Here is a 22,465-nt window from a genome sequence, read left to right as displayed (position 1 = left end):
GTGCTGTTTCCTTTCACCTTTAAAAGACATGGAAACAAGTGCCAATAATAAATTGCCTTTAAGTGTTAGTGAATGAGTGTGTGAATGGGCTGCGTTTCCGTCCAATTGAAGCCTTGTTCAATGTGTGTTCTGGGTGGCCCTGGACTCACCGCGATCCTGAACCTGTGTGTGTGAATACTGTCAGTTCATTCACATCTACTCTAGAAATCATGTGGCACAGCTCAGAGTCGCATGACTTACTCACAACTCGAATCAAACCTAGCTACCCTTATAAAATAACTCTCACGCGCTGCAGACACACACACACACACACACACACACACACACACACACACACACACACACACACACACACACACACACACACACACGCAGCACAGTGTTGTTGTGGAGTCATGTGACCGCTCTGAGGGCGTAACACACGGAAGTGTTGAAAGTTGCTGCTGGCTGGAGGGGAGCGAGTCAGTGTCAGTGTTTATAAAGTGCTTTCTCGCTCCCAGTTTAACTGGTGTTTACAAACTGGTGTAAATCTTTCCGTGTATTTTAGGGGATAAATGAATCATGTGGCGGGGCAGAAAAAGACATTGAAGCTCGGCTGCTCTGACACACTACAGGCGTAAGTTTATTTCTTCTTGTTCTGAAGCACTATTTAGAATATTGATGCTGTATAATATGAGCACAACTGTTCTACTATTTTGTTTTTGCATTTCCTCACACTAAATCTGCACAGAAATTGTTCTACTACATCTTTTCCCTTTCCCATCCGTTCCCTATGGGCGTGCAATACTTTACTTAGACTCATCCCATTGATAGAAAGCATCAAATGAAATCAAACTGGACTTTCATTCATTTATTCATTTATTACTCACTCAAAGCTAAGAGCAAATTAACGTAACCAGTCCAACCTCTGTTTGATCTGGGATGCGCGAAAAACCCACGTGGAAACTAGGAGAACATACCAATCTTTTTACATACAGTGAGTTGAGGTAAACTATAGATCAAACCCAGATCCTTAGAACCCATGTTGTTGTGCACTCTACCAGCTGGCAACTGTGCTGCCTACAGATTTACTCAACACCTGTTGATATCACCTGTTTGAAATCACATTATTTAGTTTTTATTTTTACCTCATTACTAGCCCCAAGTTACCCCCTTTTGCTTTTTCCATACTGTCCCAACTTTTTCTGATTCAGGGTTTTCATTTTGTATATTCTGTATATTATGAAAAATATGTTTATTATGTGTATAGCACTCCCATCTGTATATCATGTTTATAGTACATTCAATAATATATTCACCTGTATATCTTCATACCACTGCCTGTATTCTGTAAATAATGTAAATAATGTAGATACTGTACATCCTGCACTTGCTGCTTATTGCACTTCTGGTTAGATGCTAAACTGCATTTCGTTGCCTTGTACTTGTACATGTGTAATGACAATAAAGTTGAATCTAATCTAATCTAATCTAATTAATAGTTTACTGAGGTACACTTGTACCCCACTGACCATCTTACACACTTTAGGTTTTATTGTCAAAGTCTGTTAATTACAACCCCGAATTCTCCAAATTGAAGATCGTTTGCTCCTCAAAGACTCAGTTTTTACCTTATTGCTAGCCCTAAGTTACCAACCTTTTACATTTTCCATACTGTCCCAACTTTTTCTGATTCAGGGTTTTAATTAATAGTTTACTGAGGTAAATTTGTACCCCACTGACCATCTTACACACTTAGCTTTTACAAAACAACATTATTCTAAAATGCAACAAAATATATTTTATTTACTTAATATATTACAACTATATGTATCTAATGACCCGAAGTAAAGATCGAATCCAGATCCTTAGAACCCATGTTGCTGTGCACTCTACCAGCTGGCCTATAGATTTAATAAAAAGTAAATTAACTGAATTGGAACTCTATTTTTCTAATGAAGGCTGGGAGCTGTGATAATATCTGAAAATAAAACTTATCTACCAGTAAAGCTACATAAAGCTGTGCTTTATGTTTTGATACTATAAGTTGCTATAATGAACTATAAGTTGCTATAATTGTGTTACCAACAATAAGCTTCTAGTTTGTACTATTTTTCTTTCTATTTGAAGAGGATCGAAGAATGAGTGCAATTATATATTACATATTAATATATCATAGAAATAGTTTTTAATAGGAATTATCTCCTTAAACTTGCTCATTTGTGTGTCTGCCACCATTAATGTAGCTCTGATTGTAGGTTTTATTGTCGAAGTCTGTTAATTACAGCCCTAACCCCCCAATTAAAGATCCTTTTGCTTCTCAAATACTCAGTCTTTTAGTGGATACTCCTTTTGATCCAAATCATGATTACACCTGTTAATATCACCTGTTTGACATCACATCATTATTTTTTTTACTTCATTACTAGCCCTAAGTTACCCCCTTTTGCATTTTCCATACTGCCCCAACTTTTTCTGATTTGGAGTTTAAATTAATACTTTACTGAGGTACATTTTTACTCCACTGATCATCTTACACACTTGGCTTTCACAAAACAACATTATTCTAAAATACAACAAAATATATTTTATTTACTTAATATATTACAACTATATGTATTTAATTCTTGACCCGAAGTAAAGATCAAACCCAGATCCTTAGAACCCATGTTGCTGTGCACTCTACCAGCTGGCAACTGTGCTGCCTACAGATTTATTCAAAAGTAAATGAACTTAACTCTTTCTATAATGAAGGCTGGGAGCTGTTATAATGTCTGGAAATTAAACCAGTAAAGCTAGATCATAAAACCTGTGCTGTAAAATGTCAAAAAGGTTTGATGCGATAATGAACTCTTGTGTTACCAATAATATGCTTCTATGTTCTCTGAGGATTGAATAATCAGTGTGGTTCCTTTTAAGGTTTTTCATAGGAATTACCATAGGAATTACCATAAACTTGCTCATTTGTGTGTCTGCCACCGTTAATGTAGGTTTTATTGTGTCCACTCACTGTCCACTCTATTAGACACTCCTACCTAGTTGGTCCACCTTGTAGATGTAAAGTCAGAGACGATTGCTCATCTATTGCTGCTGTTTGAGTTGGTCATCTTCTAGACCTTCATCAGTGGTTGCAGGATGCTGCCCACGTGGCGCTGTTGGCTGGATATTTTTGGTTGGTGGACTATTCTCAGTCCAGCAGTGACAGTGAGGTGTTTAAAAACTCCAGCAGTGCTTCTGTGTTTTATCCACTCATACCAGCACAACACACACTAACACACCATCACTATGTCAGTGTCACTGCAGTGCTGAGAATGATCCACCAACCAAATAATACCTGCTCTGTAGTGGCCCTGGGAGAGTCCTGACCATTGAAGAACAGCATGAAAGGGGGCTAACAAAGCATGTAGAGAAATAGATGGACTACAGTCAGTAATTGTAGAAATACAAAGTGCTTCTTTATAGTAAGTGATCGGTGTGTATATACTTTAGTAAAAATGACTTTCTGGTAAACTATAAGCATTCACAATTCACAATGGCATTTAAGAGGTTTAGCCTCAAGGTTTTGTAGGAAAGAACTAGGTTAGGAAGGTTCATTGACCTACTTCCACACAAGTCATGGATCGTCTAAGACTTTAGAAAAATCCAAGGAATGTGCTTCATTAACCAAATCCCCATAACATTTTTTACTTTTTTTCACCCAGGGAGCTTTGATTTCTTTCTTTTTATTAATTTAATTAATCCATACAATATAAGTCTGAATAATCCGAGTCTTACAAATTAAAATACTAGCACTCCAAATATTTGGTACATTTCACAAATATGTAATTTTTTTTCCCTTTTTCTTCCCCTTTAGCGCATCCAATTGTTCAGTTTTGCATGGTGCTTCCTCTCTGTCTATGCCGAACCCTGCCCTGACCGAGGAGATCGAAGCTAACCCATATCCCCTCTGAAACATGGGCAGGAGCCGGATGCATTTTTGACACCCACACATTGATGAGTTTGGCGCCACCTAGCGTTGCATGCGGAGAGACACACTCATCTCTGTGCAGGCGCCTCTAATCAGCCGGCAGAGGTAGTAATCGCATTCTGACAGAGAGAGACCCACATCCGGTTCTTTGTCCCGCCCCCCCAACTGAGCAACCGGCCAATCATTGCTCATACAGCCACTCGGCCTCGAACCGGTGAGGCAGAGCTGGATTCAATACGATGTATCAGGAATCCAGCTCTGGTCGCAGCGTGTCTTTTTACCGCTGCGCCACCTGAGCGGCCCCACAAATATGTAATTTTATTTTCATTTTGTTTAATTTTCATGAATTACCATCACTTTATCTGGGTCATGGGCACAGTGGGTCCAACTTTTCTGGAATCACAGGCAGTAACACAAACCATCAGGGCGCCAAACCATCGGGGTTAACCAGAAAACAAGCAATGCTAAATCTTTACATCTATGTTTAGATGAAGTGCCTTCTGGTGGCCACAGAAAGTGCCGAAGTCCTTTTCTTCTGGACTGATCCTGAATTTGAGCAGCACATTAAAGAACAATATGAAACACCACAAGAGGAGGGTGGAAGGGTAAGAATTGTTTCCATATTTAAAAAAATATTTGGAAAAACATTTCTCAACAACAATAATACTGTTAGACATTATGGTTTATGGTTTACATTCTCAGCCACCAGCCTTTGAGGATAGCATCAACACATTGTTTGCCCCAATTATCATCTCCTGTAGCACCATGGTTGACCGTCTGGGTGAGGGCTACACCTCTTTCAGCACAGAGAATGGTCACGTCTATGCTCTACATCAGGTAAGCTGGTCTAATTCTCACAGTGGAATGGGGTCATATGACTCACAGGTCTACATTCTGCTGATATGAAATCTTATGTGTGTATTTAGTAAAGCAAAAAAGAGTGCAGTTAGTATTGGCTAACTCTGCTGGCCACAAACGTAGCAAGCATTTGAAAAGTGAAGGGGACAGAAAGTCATGTGCATCTCGTCAACCATGAAAATATATCAGGGCTCCTTTACATTTACTCTATATGGCCAAAAGTATTTGGGCCTCTGACTGTGAGCTTGTTGGATGTCCCATTTAAAAAAATGAATGGGATTAAACTAGAGTGACCTTTATGTGAGCTCTCAAAAGACTTTGAAAAATGTCTGTGGAAATGTGTGCCCATTCAGTCAAAAGAGTTTGTTTAGCTGGGCACTAATATTGGTCAAGAAAAGCCTTAACTGATGCTTCAGTTTATTCCAAAGCTGTTGAGTGGGGCTGAAGTCAGGGCTCTGTGTAGGCTACTGGGGGTCTTTGAGCCAAGCTTTTCTTTATGTCTTTATAAAGCATGCTTTGTACACAGGGGCAAAGTAATGCTGGTTTCCCTAATCTAAAGTTGGAAGATTATAATTATAATTAAAGATTATAATTGTCTTCATTTAATTGATTTGTTATACCTGTTAGCAATTGTGGCTAAAACACATGAACGCTCAGGTCGAGTTGTGGTAAAAACACATGCTGAAACCAGAGCTGGGATCTCAAATACATCGTATCGAATCTCAGCTCTGCCTGCCGCATGAACAACGATTGGCCTGTTGTTCAGATGGGCGGGACTAAGCCGGATGGGGTCTCTCTCTCATGACTGGTGCAATTACGACCTCTGCTGACTGATTGATGGCGCCTGCACAGAGATGAGAAAAGAGTGCTCTCAGGGTGTGTCTCTCCGTACACAACGCTGAGCTGCACTGCACTCGTCAAAGTGTAGGTGATAAGATGCATACGGCATGCTACCCACGTGTCGGAGGGGGCGTGGGTTAGCTTCGTGCTCCTCAATCAGAGCAGGGATCGGCATTGGTGGAGAGGAAGCATGATCCAATAAATGCATAAAGAAAAATGTAAAGCGGTGGCCCAATACTTTTGTCCATATAGTGTAGAAATCAAACACACAAAGATTTTTCAGAGATATACAGTTGCAATTGGTAATATTCAACCCCTTATTTTAAAAGGTATAAAACAAGCAGACAAGATTATGTTGCAATGCAAGGGGTTGACACCCCATCCAAAATACTGTATATGGGCAAACTGTAGCCTAGTGGTTAAGTTACTGGACTAGTCATCAAAAGGTTGGTGGTTCAAGCCCCACCACTGCCAGGTTACTGCTGTTGGGCCCTTGAGCAAGGCCCTTAACCCTCAATTGCTCAGACTGTATACTGTAACTGTAAGTCGCTTTGGATAAAAGCGTCTGTAAATGTAATGTATCTTCTCTTCTTGGGCCTGATTTTTTTAAATCTTTGGATTCATCCTAATCCTCATCTGGTTACTGAAAATAAATGAAATACATTTCTTCTCATTAGACACAATGTAGAATTTAAAAAAAATTACAGCATTCTTTCTCAGTTTAATAAAAAAATTTAAATTTATGTTTTAATATTAATTAAACATCTATTCAAATTGCTGAATTCATTACAGAAACATGCTGGTTGGTGCCACACTTGATTTACTCGGTTTGTCTATTAGGACTAGTTGACTACTTATCTGCAAGAAATGCTGTACAGAATTACATTTCCTTTTAAAACAGAACTCACTACGGACTTTATTACAAACTGAACTGAATAATGAAGAACTCCAATTATTTTTAGCTACTTCTTATAACTTTTAGTTCAATTGAATTTTGTGTATGTATGATTGTGTAAATCCTATTTATTAAATTATCCTCCAGGCCACCCAAGGAGGATGGTCCCTGCTGAGTCTGGTTCCTCTCAAGGTTTCTTCCTGTAATTTTAAGGGAGTTTTTCCTTGCCACTCTTGCCCTCGGCTTGCTCAACAGGGGTTTTTGGCCTGTTGGTCCTGTAAAAATCACTATGTAAATAAATTTGACTTGACTTGACTTGATCATATCCCCCCATCATTCTGCTATCTGTGATTCCCCTAATGTTGACTGTCTCAAAAGCTGGTCTGACCTCTGTACCAAGCACTGGTTTACTGTCTTTTTCTGTGACATTGATTTGACCCTTAAATTGCACACACCACATAAATTAATGTAGAAAATAATTATTAAAAATAGATTAGGTTCATGGATCTGAAGCACAGTGCTATGTTATGAAATAATGAAGATAATTACTGTGTTAATAAAACGTTGTTGTTTTTACAGTTTGATGAATGTCTGTATATAGCTGTGAATGGAGACGGTGAGGAGAGTGATGAGGATCTGAAGAGAAAAGTTTTTGTGATGAAGAAACTTACAGAGATCTTGTTTGGCATGGTGATGCTCAGCAGCTCTCTCTTGAGGAAAGAGTAAGAAATTCACTCTGGTTTACTGTTCTAATTTAACTAATTTGTAAAAGTATGGAAACAAACTCAAATTTAAGGAAAAAAAAAAAATCGCTACCAGTTTAAGACCTAACAATTCGAATGTCGTCTGATTTGGTCAGTTTAAGAGCCAATATTTAGATTATCGTCTAATTTGCTCAGGTGTAAGCCAGTTATTTTCGAATCTGTTGTTTGTGACAGAAATATATTTGCTAATGTAGGTAGTATAGCCTCGTTAGAAGTGTGACATTTAAATTTCACTGGAACAGTAATGTGTCAGTTTTTTGTAGTTTTGTGTATGTACACCATGCCACCCTAACATAAAAGGCTGCTTTGCACAGCTACAAAATAAATCTGATTTAATCATTTTACTGCACCCATGTTAAGGAGTAGCCTTGGCTGATAGTTCTGGTCTGCGTACCTGATTTGGCACAGTTTTTACACTGGATGCCCTTTCTGGCGCAACCCTTTTTATTTAGACTTGGAACCGGCACTGTGAGCACATTTATTAAGATTTTAACGTCATGTTTTACACACTTTTGTCACATTCATGACAGGATTCATCATTTTACATTCACATTTTCAGCATTTAGCAGACGCTTTTATCCAAAGCGACTTACACAACGAGCTTAACACAATGAGCAATTGAGGGTTAAGGGCCTTGCTCAGGGACCCAACAGTGGCAACTTGGCGGTGGCGGGGCTTGAACCGGCAACCTTCTGTTTACTAATCCAGTACCTTAACCACTGAGCTATCACTGCCCATCAGTTCACAAGTTTAATGTCAAACACAGTCACAGACAGATTTTGAATCTCCAATTCACCTTACTTGCATGTCTTTGGACTGTGGGAGGAAACCGGAGCTCCTGGAGGAAACCTACATGGACACGGGGAGAACATGCAAACTCCACTCAGAAAGGACACGGGGAGAACATGCAAACTCCACTCAGAAAGGACACGGGGAGAACATGCAAACTCCACACAGAAAGGACCCGGACCAACCCACCTGGGGATCGAACCCAGGACCTAATTGCTGTGAGGCGACAAGGCTACCCACTGAGCCACAGTGCCGCACCTCATGTCTGTGTAGATGTCTGACCAGTGATAGAAGCCTAGATCTCAATGGTAGTGCGCTAGCATTTATGCATTCATGACTTTATTCAAACATTGTTGGATTAGCACAGTATCCACTTTGTATTACCACCTTTCAGGTCCATCTGGAACCAACTTGACCCCAATTAAGAAGAAACATCTGCTGAAGTAGAATAAATGTTTGTGATATTTTCTGAAGAACAATGATTTTATTAAGTAATAAATTTGTTTATCTATCTTTCCTTTGTTTTTTCTGATTGCCAGATTGCGCCCTCACGACATGGAGCAGAGGAACCGTGTATGGAAGAAACTGCAGGGACTTCTTGAAACGTACAGCCGCTTGAGAGAACAGGATCAAAGCTTTTTAGTGGAGGTAGTAACAATCTGCTTTCAAATGGGTAGTGCTAAAAAACAAACATGTTTTTGTTTTCCTGTCAAAACAGTGGCACAGGCCGCTCAGGTGGCGCAGCGGTAAAAAAGAAACGCGCTGCAACCAGGGCTGGATTCTGAGAAGCGTGGTATCGAATCCAGCCTTGCTTTACCGGTTCGAAGCTGAGTGGCTATATGAGCAACGATTGGCCGGTTGCTCATGTGGGGGGTGGGACAAAGAACCGGATGTGGGTCTCTCTCTGTCAGAATGCGATTGCGTTCTCTGCCGGCTGATTGGAGGCGCTTACACAGAGATGGGAGAGGGTGCCCGTAGGGTGTGTCTCTCCGCATGCAACGCTAGGTGGCGCCAAACTCGTCAATGTGTGGGTGGCAAAGATGCATCTGGCTGCTGCTCGTGTTTCGGAGGGGATACGGGTTAGCTTCAATCACCTCCGTCAGGGCAGGGTTCGGCATAGACAGAGAGGAAGCACGATGCTAATTGAACAATTGGATGCGCAAAAAGGGGAGAAAAAGTTGAAAAAAATTAAAAAAACAAAAACAAAAAAAACAGTGGCACAGCTGGTGAAGTAGGTGGCATACTGTATGAGAACCTGGGTTCCTTCCTTGCCTCTGGGCACTCTGTGAGGAGTTTATCTTTTTATTATGTAGGCATGTTTTTCTTATGGCTGCCCTGGTTTTCTTCCACCTCCCGAAAATATGCCAAAGCTGGATCGGCTGTTTTCTTTTAAGAACAAGCCTGTGTTTAGCATTATACTTTGTCCTGTACACGTTTTGTCCTGTGCAGTGTCTGCAGTCTGACCATCTCTAGTCATAATTACAGTGTAATGTGTAACACCTTCCAAAAACATGAGGAAATATGGTTTGATACCCTAAATTGCCACAAGGTGTGAGCAAGCTGATGAATAAATGGGGCGAGTGTGCGATTGTCTGGAATGGATTGGCACCCCAATGTGTTTTTATTTGTTCCTGCCTCTTGTCCAGTTATTCCTGGTGGTGCCAGACCCACTGTGACCCTGACTAGGATAAAGCAATTGATAAGAATGAATAAATGTGAAAGATGTTTTTCTTTCTTTATTAGGCTGTGGAGAGGTTGATCCACCCGATGCTGTGTGAACAATGCATTGAGTTTCTGGAGCGGAAACTGGTGCAGCAGATCAACAGCAGTGCTGAAAGAGCAGGAGAGGAGGTGCTGCATGCTTTCATCCTGGTGCACACCAAACTTTTGGCTTTCTATTCCAGGTACTGTAAATGCGTATTGAGGAATAAATCATGTGACCTTCTAATAAAATGCATTCAACCTGCAGTTTTATGTGCTGGACTCAGTTCCTTTGATGACCTTGAGTAAAGAGGTTTTTGGGTGATCATTTTGGGTAATGGTGTTGTGAAATATTTGGCAGTTTGGCTGTGCCTTGACATATCAGCTTTCTTAAAGAACAGTGGGTTTTTTTCCCATTTCTCTAACAGGGTGGGTTGTGCCTTGCAATTGAGGCACCAGTAAGTACTGAAAATAAACCCTGTTTGCAGGGTGCTGAACTAATACTGTGGCTAAAGGGCCACAAACAAAAAGGCTGGGCGGCACGGTGGCTTGGTGGGTAGCACTGTCGCCTGACAACAAGAAGGTCCTGGGTTCGATCCTCAGGTGTGGCGGTCCGGGTCCTTTCTGTGTGGAGTTTGAATGTTCTCCCCGTGTCTGCGTGGGTTTCCTCCGGGTGCTCCGGTTTCCTCCCACAGTCCAAAGACATGCGGGTGAGGTGGATTGGAGATGTGGAATTGTCCATGCCTGTGTTCGAAATAACCTTGTGTGTACTGATGAATTTTGTGTAATGAGTGACTACCGTTTCCTGTCATGAATGTAACCAAAGTGTAAAACACGATGTTAAAATCCTAATAAACAAACAAACAAACAAAAAGGCTAAATAAAACATAGAGTGGGAGGCCAAAACAAAAATCTGCAGCCAACAACAGAGAAAGGGGATTTGAAAGGGATAGTGCAAACATAAAAACTGGTTGTCACAATATGGCAAGCTGCTCAGAGTACCTGTAACAACTAAGTTCTCAGAAAAAAGAGAAAAGTAGACTCTGAACAAGCAGTGGATGGCAATGTACGAGCGCCAGTGGCCAGTTTGGGTCCAGACTGCCCAGGGCAGTTCCCCCATGACACCAGAAAAGTGCTGCAACAGACCAGACAAAGCCCGGCATCATGGTTCTAAGAGAAAGGCGTGTCGCCAACAGAGGAGCCGGCAAGTCTGTGTGAAAGAAACCGTAATGCTCACATGCAGCGAGTTAACCCTCAACAGGGTGCAGGTGATTGTCAGAGGATCCATGCCACATCTGCCAGCCATATTTGGCAAGACATAAGGACATAATTCCACAACCAAGCCACACCGCCAATTGCCCTAGCATGTGGGCTTGTTACACTTTCGAAGTAGTTTGGAGGATCACAACTAACAGTGTACAGAAAGGCTTTTTTATTTACTTTGTTTGCTAACATGTCAGTTCCTAGCAAGCTAAGCTAAGTCTGCATCCATAAACAGGACAAAACACAACTGTAGACATTAGAACATCTAATCCAGCCTTGGATCCAGTCCAGACTGACTGTAAACAATGTCACAACCTTATTATACAATGATGTCTATTCAGATTGGGTAACATGGAAGTAATAAGAGATACACTAATTAAATCTTCCATATAAAAAAAAAACATAATCAAGTGTACAGGACACATATCAGAGGGAACACGACAACACACTGCAGTCATTTGACAGATAGTTTGTAAATGTGAACTTTGTTGAACTTAATCATGTTGAATTCTAATGTAATTAATGTGATTTTGGTTTGCACTCGGCACATAGTGAAAAAGATAAGCTGAACATCCCGAGTGTATAATTTGATTTGTTTTGTATTCTCTTCTGTAGCCGTAATGCCAGCACGCTGAGTACTTCAGACCTTCTGTCCCTGATCATCATTGTGCAGGATCTTTATCCTAGCAGCCTCGAGCTTGAAGACACATCTACTGAGGTAAAAAAAAATAAAAAAATTTATATACAGTGAAGCCTGAAATTATTCATACCCCTGGCAAATTTTGACTTAAAGTTACTTTTATTCAACCAGCAATTTTTTTTTTGGACCGGAAATGACACAGGCGTCTCCCAGAAGATAATAAGACGATGTACAAGAGGCATCATTATGGAAAAAAATATTTCTCAGCTTTTATTTACATTTGAACAAAAAGTGGCATGTCCAAAATTATTCATACCCTTCTCAATAATTAATAGAAAAGCCTTTATTGGCTATTACAGCAATCAAACGCTTCCTATAATTGCTGACCAGCTTTTTGCATGTATGCACTGGTATTTTTGCCCATTCATCTTTAGCGATGAGCTCCAACTCTTTCAGGTTGGAGGGTCTCCTTGCCATCACCCTGATCTTTAGCTCCCTCCACAGATTCTCAATTGGATTCAAGTCAGGACTCTGGCTGGGCCACTGCAAAATGTTAATGTTTTTGTCCGCTAACCATTTCTTCACCACTTTTGCTGTGTGTTTTGGGTCGTTGTCGTGCTGAAATGTCCACTGGTGCCCAAGGCCAAGTTTCTCTGCAGACTGCCTGATGTTGTTGTTGAGAATCTTGATGTATTGATCTTTTTTCATGATGCCGTTTACTGTGATTAGGTTCCCTGGTCCATTGGCTGAAAAACACCCCCAAATCATTAGGTTCCCACCACCATGTTTGACAGTGGGGATGGTGTTCTTAGGGTTGAAGGCTTCTCCTTTTTTACACCAAATGAAGGATACATCATTGTGGCCAAACAATTCAATTTTTGTTTCATCTGACCATAAAACAGAAGACCAGAAGTCTTCTTCTTTGTCCAGATGAGCATTTGCAAAGGCCAAGCGAGCTTTTGTGTGCCTTTTCTGGAGAAGTGGCGTCCTCCTTGGTCTGCGTCCGTGGAACCCAGCAGTGTGCAGTGTCCGTTGGACTGTCTGCCTTGAGACGTTGCCACCAGCAGAGCCCAGATTCACCAGGATGGCCTTGGTGGTGATCCTTGGATTCTTTTTCACCTCTCTCACTATCCTCCTGGCCAGCACAGGTGTCACTTTTGGCTTCCGACCACGTCCTCTGAGATTTTCCACAGTGCGGAATGTCTTGTATTTTTTAATAATACTTTGCACTGTAGCCACTGGAACTTGAAAACATTTAGATATGGCCTTATAGCCCTTTCCTGACTTGTGAGCTGCCACAATGCACAGCCGCAGGTCCTTAGTGAGCTCCTTTGTCTTAGCCATGACTGTCCACAAACCAACTGCAGAAAGTTGCTGTTTTTCACCTGTTGAGTTGATTAAAACAGCTGTTCCCAATGAATCAGGGTAATTAGGATGCTTTAGAACAGCTTGGACTATTTGGAATGGTATAGAACTTTGGATTTTCCCATAGACTGTGACAGTTTGCAAAGGGTATGAATGATTTTGGACATGCCACTTTTTGTTCAAATGTAAATAAAAGCTGGGAAATATTTTTTTCCATAATGATGCCTCTTGTACATCGTCTTATTATCTTCTGGAAGACACCTGTGTCATTTCTGGTCAAAAAAAAAATTGCTGGTTGAATAAAAGTAACTTTAAGTCAAAATTTGCCAGGGGTATGAATAATTTCGGGCTTCACTGTATATATATTAGGTGTGTTACAGTGTGTTATAGCATGATACATCACATAGATTTAGCATGATTATACACTCTTATGCAATTGCACTGTTTAAACTGAGGGATTATAAATAAACCCTTATTGCCTACATGAATCTACTGCAAACAGTCTGACCTTTTGGCTTCTGCATCTTGAGTAATGTTTCTGTAAAGTGTAGGGAGACATTTAGGTTTCAGTTTCATTTTTTTAAACATTGTCACTAGCATTTAGCACTGGTTTAGGCTCCATTATTCTCAGTTTACCACTGTCGGACTCTTGAGCAAAGCCCCTGACCCTAAACTGCCTTGATTATGTTGTTTTTGGAGAAAAGCATCTGCTAAATGTCATAAAATATTTTTATTAATACACTTACAGCTTAAAATTGTTCATTTTATAGTTCAGTTTTAACATGTAATTAATCTTGTACATATTTTATTCTGTTATTATTATTTTTTTAATTATGTATGAACATTGTGTATTCAAAATTTTGCAATAAGTGTTGAATTTTAGTGTGTGTTAGTGTGTGATTTTTTTTATTGGGCCACTCCAGGCTTCCTCCTAAAATATTGTTTACTAAAATAAAAAAAACCCCAACAGATATAATCAAGTATAAGCAGTGTATCAGTTCACCACTAATACTTACCTTTGGCATTCGGGCATCACATTGATATTCATATTAAAGTATGTGTTTTTTTGGCTTGCTGGTGTGTTTAGGAGCTGGAAAGTACTTCAGCGCCTGACATTTTCTACACTCCAGAACCTTCACCAATTGAAAAAGACTCTGGTGAGTCAGACCTCATTCTGACTTTGTTTTCTTTGTTTGTTTATTAGGATTTTAACGTCATGTTTTACACTTTGGTTACATTCATGACAGACACGGTAGTTACTCATTACACAAGATTCATCAGTTCACAAGGTTATATCGAACACAGTCTTGGACAATTGAATGTCTCCGATTCAATTGCATGTCTTTGGACTGTGGGAGGAAACTGGAGCACCCGGAGGAGACCCACGCAGACACAGGGAGAACATGCAAACTCCACACAGAAAGGACCCGGACCGCCCCACCTGGGGATCAAAACCAGGACCTTCTTGCTGTGAGGCAACAGTGCTACCCACTTAGCCACCATGCCGCACCATTCTCAAAATCAATTAATATTGTTCTAATACACTACAGAACCATAAAATGTTGAATTCAATTTAAGGAGCTCTATACTGAAGGATTAGTAAGTGTTCCCATCAGCCATGTGTGTCCTGAAGTCCAAGAGTGTATAATTGGCCCTCTTTTTTTGGGGGGCTGAAGGGAGGCATTCTGGCGTTCCCTATTGGTCCAAGCTAACCCGACCAGTCACATGTCGCTAAGTTCATGTATGGTTCATGTGTACAGAAGGGAGTAAGTAAGCAGTGCTAGCTCAGTGGTTAAGATACTGTACTAGTAATCGGAAGGTCAGTAGTTCAAGCCCCATCACTGCAAAGTTAAACAAGGCCCTTAACCCTCAATTGCTTTTATTGCATTGTCACAATTGTAAGCTGCTTTGGATTTAGCATCTGCTAATTACTGTATGCTAAATGGAAATGTAAAACAACAATTTGCACCCTCTGCCCAATGACATTGCATCTCTAATTACCCTTACAGACTGGTATCATGCACTGTAAATAATAAAAAGATGAAATAGAATAACAACATGGCTAAACTTTATGCAACTGTGCCTAACATTAATCTACACAGGCCATCTTAGCAGTGACAGTCCTCCTGTCTTCCAGTTTGTGGATCCTGACATTCAGGTAAGACCAGTAAAATCTTATCACATTCAAAAGTTAAACTCATGCTGTGATTGTTTTAGAGTGCTGCGTTTAATTTCAGATGGCAGAGGACAGTCTGCAAACTCTTCAGGTGCCGGCTCCTGACCCTATGACCCCAACTAGAGTATTCCTAGAAGCAGCATCTAAGGAGGGCTTTCATCCCATGATGCCTCACTCCATGTACTGTTTACCCTTATGGCCTGGTATTACCCTGGTGCTGCTGACTAAGGTAAAATGTTGTTTCTGTTCTGTTAAATGTTATTTACTGTCCCTTTGATGTGTAAGCTGATCTTTATTCTAGACTGAGATTTGGCACAGAAAATGAAGTTTCAGGTGATCTCTCCTACCCTCAGTTGCTTTAGAATGGATTTTGTCTTCCTGCCACAGCCATGTGGTAAATACTGGCTGTTCTGGTCAACTTCTGTATTGGCTGCAAAGGGACTGAAAAAGAGCATCCAACAGTAACAAACAAGTGGCTTATGGTGCAAAAAAAATTGGGTATCAATAAAGTAATCAATCAATTAAATGCCCCCATTATGCTGATGTAAAAATTATAAATAAACATATTCCACTCATTAGCATTCCACTGCTGATATGTCAGGAATGTTTTAGAATGCCCCCCTCAGTGGGTAGCACTGTCTCCTCACAGCAAGAAGGTCCTGGGTTCAGTCCCCAGCTGGGGCGGTCCGGGTCCTTTCATGTTCTCCCCTTGTCCGCATGGGTTTACTCTGGGTGCTCCAGTTTCCTCCCACAGTCCAAAGACATGCAAGTGAGGTGAATTGGAGACACTAAATTGTCCATGACTGTGTTTGATATAGGGCTGGGCGATATATCGAGATTTTATAAAATATCGATATATTTTCATACGCGATATAAGATAAGACAATATCGTCTATATCGATATAGATGTTGCGTTCCAGTTAGATCCGACAGTTCGTCTTTCTCTTCTCCCAGTTAGTCTCTGCGCATGTTCACCTGCCCCGCCTCTTTCCCTCACTGAACACAACTAGCCCCTCTCCCTCACTGAACACAACTCGCCCCTCCCCACCGCCAATTCTTTCTGCCCTCAGAACACATTTCTGTAAGTAAAACTGCCATGATAGCATGAAGACGGTGGAGGAGCTGCTTAGTAAAAAGAATAATAATGGCTCAGTTATTTGGAGATGGTTCGGATTCAAAGTGTCAGATGAACAGCAGAATAATGTATTCTGTAGGGAATGCCGAAAACAAGTCCAGACAAAAGGTTCCAGCTCCGTGTACCTTTGGTCATTCGTTTTTCACTTCAAATCCCAAAGTTGAAAAACAAGAAAACGAGTCGTTATTCGTTTCAGAAACCAATATTGGAAAACGGAAATACATACAAGCGCATGCACGCGCTGACATGCATGTATTTACTTCATATTTAAACAGTGTAAATCAAGCACAAGTGTTATAAACAGTAATAATAACTTAACAGTGCATCTCCTGTTGTTCTGACTCTTGTGTTTGTATATGTGATGTGCATGTATAGATATTTGCTATATCTGTAAAAAACATTATGGGCAGTGATCTCTGTACTGGATGTTGTACGTGGTCGTGTTAGTTTATACTGGATGAATTAATAAAAATTTTTGGGGGAACGTTCGTGAAGGAACGTTGGGGAACATACGTGAATGAATGTTGAGGAAACGTTGAGGGGGAATGTTGAGGGAACATTCGCGTGGAAACGTTGGGGGAACGTTCGTGTGGAAACATTGGGGGAACGTTCATGAAGGAACATTGAGGGAAAATTTGTGGGGGAACGTTGAGGGAACGTGAGGGGGGGAACGTTGAGGGAACGTTTGGGTAGATTTTTGGGAATGGTTGGGTGAATTGTTGAGGTAATGGTTGGGTGGATCGTTGAGACGTTTGGGTTTTCAACAATTCACCCAACCATTCCCTTAACAATCCACCCAAATGTTCCCTTAACAGTTCACCCAAATGTTCCCAACAATCTAGCCAAATGTTCCCTCAACTGTTGAGAAAACGTTTGGATGGATTTTTGAGAAAACGTTTGGATGGATTTTTGAGAAAACGTTTGGGTGGATTTTTGAGAAAACGTTTGGGTGGATTTTTGAGAAAACGTTTACATTACACGACAGGAGATACCTTAGAAACAACTGTCTTTTTGTTAGAATAGCTCTTTTTTTTTTTTTTTTAAGTGAAAATAGTTCTTGTGTGAAGCTTCCCCAGCATGAATTTTAATAAAAGTGCCTGTAAAAAATTTGGAACATGTAGCTTTGTCTCAGAAGTGTCTTTTTGTTATTACCATATGGGATAAAAAAATATCGAGATATATATGGTATATCGCCATTCAGCGAAAAAATATCGAGATATTATTTTTGATCCATATCGCCCAGCCCTAGTTTGATATAACCTTGTGAACTGATAAATCTTGTATAATGAGTGACTACCGTTCCTGTCATGAATGTAACCAAAGTGTAAAACATGACGTTAAAATCCTAATAAACAAACAAACAGAATGCCTCCCTTCCCACATCCCATATTCATCATGGCTACATCCTTGTTTAATATAATTTTGGATACTATTGTTTTTTTTTTTTTAATTGTATCTAAATTTAAATCTGGACATGGGCTAATGCAGTTATTGCCAAAGTATGACGCAGATTTCCACCAAATTCGTTACGTCATTTATTTGTTTAATAAGATGGGTAGCACTGTCGTCTCACAGCAAGAAGGTCCTGATTTTGATTCCCAGGTGGAGTGGTACGGATCCTTTCTGTGTGGAGTTTGCATGTTCTCCTCGTGGGGGGGGGGGGGGGGTTGCGGGAACGTTGTGGGGTGGTTTTGAGAAAGCGTTGAGGGTGATCGTTCGGGGGAACATTGAGGGAACGTTTGTGTGGAAACATTCGTGAAGGATTATTGAGGGATTGTTCGTGGGGGAACGTTGGGGGAACGTTCGTGGGGAAACGTTCGTGAAGAAATGTTGAGGGAATGTTCGTGGGGGACGTTGAGGGAACGTTCGGGGGGAACGTTGGGGGAATCTTGGTTGGTGGAACGTTGAGGGAACGTTCGGGGGGGAACATTGCGGGAACGTTCATAAAGGAACGTTGGGGGAACGTTCGGGGGGGGAACATTGGGGGAACGTTCGTGAGGGAACGTTGGGGGAACGTTCGGGGGGGGAACGTTGAGGGAACGTTCGTGTGGAAACATTGGGGGAACGTTCATGAAGGAACGTTGAGGGAAAATTCGTGGGGGAACGTTGAGGGAACGTGAGGGGGGAACGTTGAGGGAACGTTTGGGTAGATTTTTGGGAATGGTTGGGTGAATTGTTGAGGTACTGGTTGGGTGGATCGTTGAGACGTTTGGGTTTTCAACAATTCACCCAACCATTCCCTTAACAATCCACCCAAATGTTCCCTTAACAATCCACCCAAATGTTCCCTTAACAGTTCACCCAAATGTTCCCAACAATCTAGCCAAATGTTCCCTCAACTGTTGAGAAAACGTTTGGGTGGATTTTTGAGAAAACGTTTGGGTGGATTTTTGAGAAAACGTTTACATTACACGACAGGAGATACCTTAGAAACAACTGTCTTTTTGTTAGAATAGCTCTTTTTTTTTTTTTTTTTAAGTGAAAATAGTTCTTGTGTGAAGCTTCCCCAGCATGAATTTTAATAAAAGTGCCTGTAAAAAACGGGAACGTTCGTGAAGAAATGTTAAAGGAATGTTCGTGGGGGAACGTTGAGGGAACGTTCGGGGGGAACGTTGGGGGAATGTTTGTGAAGGAACGTTGGGGGAACGTTCGTGGGGAAACATTGGGGGAACGTTCGTGAAGAAATGTTGAGGGAATGTTCGTAGGGGAACGTTGAGGGAACGTTCGGGGGGGGAACGTTGGGGGTACGTTCATGAAGGAACGTTGGGGAAACGTTTGGGGGGGAACGTTGGGGAAACGTTTGGGGGGGAACGTTGGGGGAACGTTTGTTTGGAAACATTGGGGGAACGTTCGTGAAGGAACGTTGGGGGAACGTTCGGGGGGGAACATTGGGGGAACGTTCGGGGGTGGCGTTTAGGGAACGTTCGTGAAGGAACATTGGGGGAACGTTCGGGGGGGAACGTTGAGGGAACGTTCATGAAGGAACGTTGGGGAAACGTTCGGGGGGAAACGTTCGGGGAACGTTCGGGGGGAACGTTGAGGGAACGTTTGTGTGGAAACATTGGGGGAACGTTCATGAAGGAACGTTGAGGGAACGTGAGAGGGGAACGTTGAGGGAACGTTTGGGTAGATTGTTGGGAATGGTTGGGTGAATTGTTGAGGTAATGGTTGGGTGGATCGTTGAGACGTTTGGGTTTTCAACAATTCACCCAACCATTCCCTTAACAATCCACCCAAATGTTCCCTCAACAGTTCACCCAAATGTTCCCAACAATCTAGCCAAATGTTCCCTCAACTGTTGAGAAAACGTTTGGATGGATTTTTGAGAAAACGTTTGGATGGATTTTTGAGAAAACGTTTGGGTGGATTTTTGAGAAAACGTTTACATTACACGACAGGAGATACCTTAGAAACAACTGTCTTTTTGTTAGAATAGCTCTTTTTTTTTTTTTTTTTTAAGTGAAAATAGTTCTTGTGTGAAGCTTCCCCAGCATGAATTTTAATAAAAGTGCCTGTAAAAAATTTGGAACATGTAGCTTTGTCTCAGAAGTGTCTTTTTGTTATTACCATATGGGATAAAAAAATATCGAGATATATATGGTATATCGCCATTCAGCGAAAAAATATCGAGATATTATTTTTGATCCATATCGCCCAGCCCTAGTTTGATATAACCTTGTGAACGTTCGGGGGGGAACGTTGAGGGAACGTTCGTGTGGAAACATTGGGGGAACGTTCATGAAGGAACGTTGAGGGAAAATTCGTGGGGGAACGTTGAGGGAACGTGAGGGGGGAACGTTGAGGGAACGTTTGGGTGGATTTTTGAGAAAACGTTTGGGTGGATTTTTATTGTATTGCCAAAGTATGACGCAGATTTCCACCAAATTCGTTACGTCATTTATTTGTTTAATAAGATGGGTAGCACTGTCGTCTCACAGCAAGAAGGTCCTGATTTTGATTCCCAGGTGGAGTGGTACGGGTCCTTTCTGTGTGGAGTTTGCATGTTCTCCTCGTGTCTGCGTGCGGGGGGGGGCTTTGAGCGTGCGGGGGGGGGCTTTGAGGGAACGTTCGGGGGAACATTCGGGGGAACATTGAGGGAATGTTTGTGTGGAAACGTTCGTGAAGGAACATTGAGGGATTGTTCGTGGGGGAACGTTGGGGGAACGTTCGTGGGGAAACGTTGAGGGAACGTTCGTGAAGAAATGTTAAAGGAATGTTCGTGGGGGAACGTTGAGGGAACGTTCGGGGGGAACGTTGGGGGAATGTTTGTGAAGGAACGTTGGGGGAACGTTCGTGGGGAAACATTGGGGGAACGTTCGTGAAGAAATGTTGAGGGAATGTTCGTAGGGGAACGTTGAGGGAACGTTCGGGGGGGAACGTTGAGGGAACGTTTGTGGGGGAACGTTGGGGGTATGTTCATGAAGGAACGTTGGGGAAATGTTTGGGGGGAAACGTTGTGGAAACGTTTGGGGGAAAACGTTGGGGAAACGTTTGGGGGGAAACGTTGGGGGAACGTTTGTTTGGAAACGTTTGGGGAACGTTCGGGGGGGAACATTGGGGGAACGTTCGGGGGTGGCGTTTGGGGAACGTTCGTGAAGGAACATTGGGGGAACGTTCGGGGGGAACGTTGAGGGAACGTTCATGAAGGAACGTTGGGGAAACATTCGGGGGGAAACGTTGAGGGAACGTTCATGAAGGAACGTTGGGGAAACGTTCGGGGGGAAACGTTGGGGGAACGTTCGGGGGGAACGTTGAGGGAACGTTTGTGTGGAAACATTGGGGGAACGTTCATGAAGGAACGTTGAGGGAACATTCGTGGGGGAACGTTGAGGGAACGTGAGAGGGGAACGTTGAGGGAACGTTTGGGTAGATTGTTGGGAATGGTTGGGTGGATCGTTGAGACGTTTGGGTTTTCAACAATTCACCCAACCATTCCCTTAACAATCCACCCAAATGTTCCCTCAACAGTTCACCCAAATGTTCCCAACAATCTAGCCAAATGTTCCCTCAACTGTTGAGAAAACGTTTGGGTGGATTTTTGAGAAAACGTTTGGGTGGATTTTTGAGAAAACGTTTACATTACACGACAGGAGATACCTTAGAAACAACTGTCTTTTTGTTAGAATAGCTCTTTTTTTTTTTTTTTAAGTGAAAATAGTTCTTGTGTGAAGCTTCCCCAGCATGAATTTTAATAAAAGTGCCTGTAAAAAACGGGAACGTTCGTGAAGAAATGTTAAAGGAATGTTCGTGGGGGAACGTTGAGGGAACGTTCGGGGGGAACGTTGGGGGAATGTTTGTGAAGGAACGTTGGGGGAACGTTCGTGGGGAAACATTGGGGGAACGTTCGTGAAGAAATGTTGAGGGAATGTTCGTAGGGGAACGTTGAGGGAACGTTCGGGGGGGGAACGTTGGGGGTACGTTCATGAAGGAACGTTGGGGAAACGTTTGGGGGGGAACGTTGGGGAAACGTTTGGGGGGAAACGTTGGGGGAACGTTTGTTTGGAAACATTGGGGGAACGTTCGTGAAGGAACGTTGGGGGAACGTTCGGGGGGGAACATTGGGGGAACGTTCGGGGGTGGCGTTTAGGGAACGTTCGTGAAGGAACATTGGGGGAATGTTCGGGGGGGAACGTTGAGGGAACGTTCATGAAGGAACGTTGGGGAAACGTTCGGGGGGAAACGTTCGGGGAACGTTCGGGGGGAACGTTGAGGGAACGTTTGTGTGGAAACATTGGGGGAACGTTCATGAAGGAACGTTGAGGGAACGTGAGAGGGGAACGTTGAGGGAACGTTTGGGTAGATTGTTGGGAATGGTTGGGTGAATTGTTGAGGTAATGGTTGGGTGGATCGTTGAGACGTTTGGGTTTTCAACAATTCACCCAACCATTCCCTTAACAATCCACCCAAATGTTCCCTCAACAGTTCACCCAAATGTTCCCAACAATCTAGCCAAATGTTCCCTCAACTGTTGAGAAAACGTTTGGATGGATTTTTGAGAAAACGTTTGGATGGATTTTTGAGAAAACGTTTGGGTGGATTTTTGAGAAAACTTTTACATTACACGACAGGAGATACCTTAGAAACAACTGTCTT

The 22,465-nt window shown here is 42.0% G+C and overlaps 1 protein-coding gene across 3 annotated transcripts in view; it reads left to right on the top strand.

Moving 5' to 3' along the window:
- The first annotated feature begins 479 nt into the window (after window positions 1-479).
- The window catches only part of hps1 (HPS1 biogenesis of lysosomal organelles complex 3 subunit 1), a 49,080-nt gene continuing 27,094 nt past the window's right edge, over window positions 480-22,465 (top strand). For 2 of the 3 annotated variants that reach the window (XM_062995174.1, XM_062995176.1), the window contains exons 1-10: window positions 480-616; window positions 4,435-4,551; window positions 4,649-4,783; window positions 7,119-7,261; window positions 8,632-8,740; window positions 9,836-9,996; window positions 11,672-11,774; window positions 14,149-14,218; window positions 15,164-15,219; window positions 15,299-15,466. In XM_062995174.1, coding sequence (XP_062851244.1) covers window positions 4,435-4,551; window positions 4,649-4,783; window positions 7,119-7,261; window positions 8,632-8,740; window positions 9,836-9,996; window positions 11,672-11,774; window positions 14,149-14,218; window positions 15,164-15,219; window positions 15,299-15,466 — 1,062 coding nt within the window. In that variant the 5' untranslated portion in view covers window positions 480-616. The remainder of the gene's footprint in view (window positions 617-4,434; window positions 4,552-4,648; window positions 4,784-7,118; window positions 7,262-8,631; window positions 8,741-9,835; window positions 9,997-11,671; window positions 11,775-14,148; window positions 14,219-15,163; window positions 15,220-15,298; window positions 15,467-22,465) is intronic. The other variant, XM_062995175.1, reaches the window with a different exon arrangement.

Source organism: Trichomycterus rosablanca, chromosome 5 (assembly GCF_030014385.1).
Source record: "Trichomycterus rosablanca isolate fTriRos1 chromosome 5, fTriRos1.hap1, whole genome shotgun sequence".
In the NCBI taxonomy this organism is placed as follows: Eukaryota; Metazoa; Chordata; class Actinopteri; order Siluriformes; family Trichomycteridae; genus Trichomycterus; species Trichomycterus rosablanca.
The sequence above is the reverse complement of the archived record's forward strand: the minus strand, read 5'-3'. Positions and strand labels throughout refer to the sequence as shown.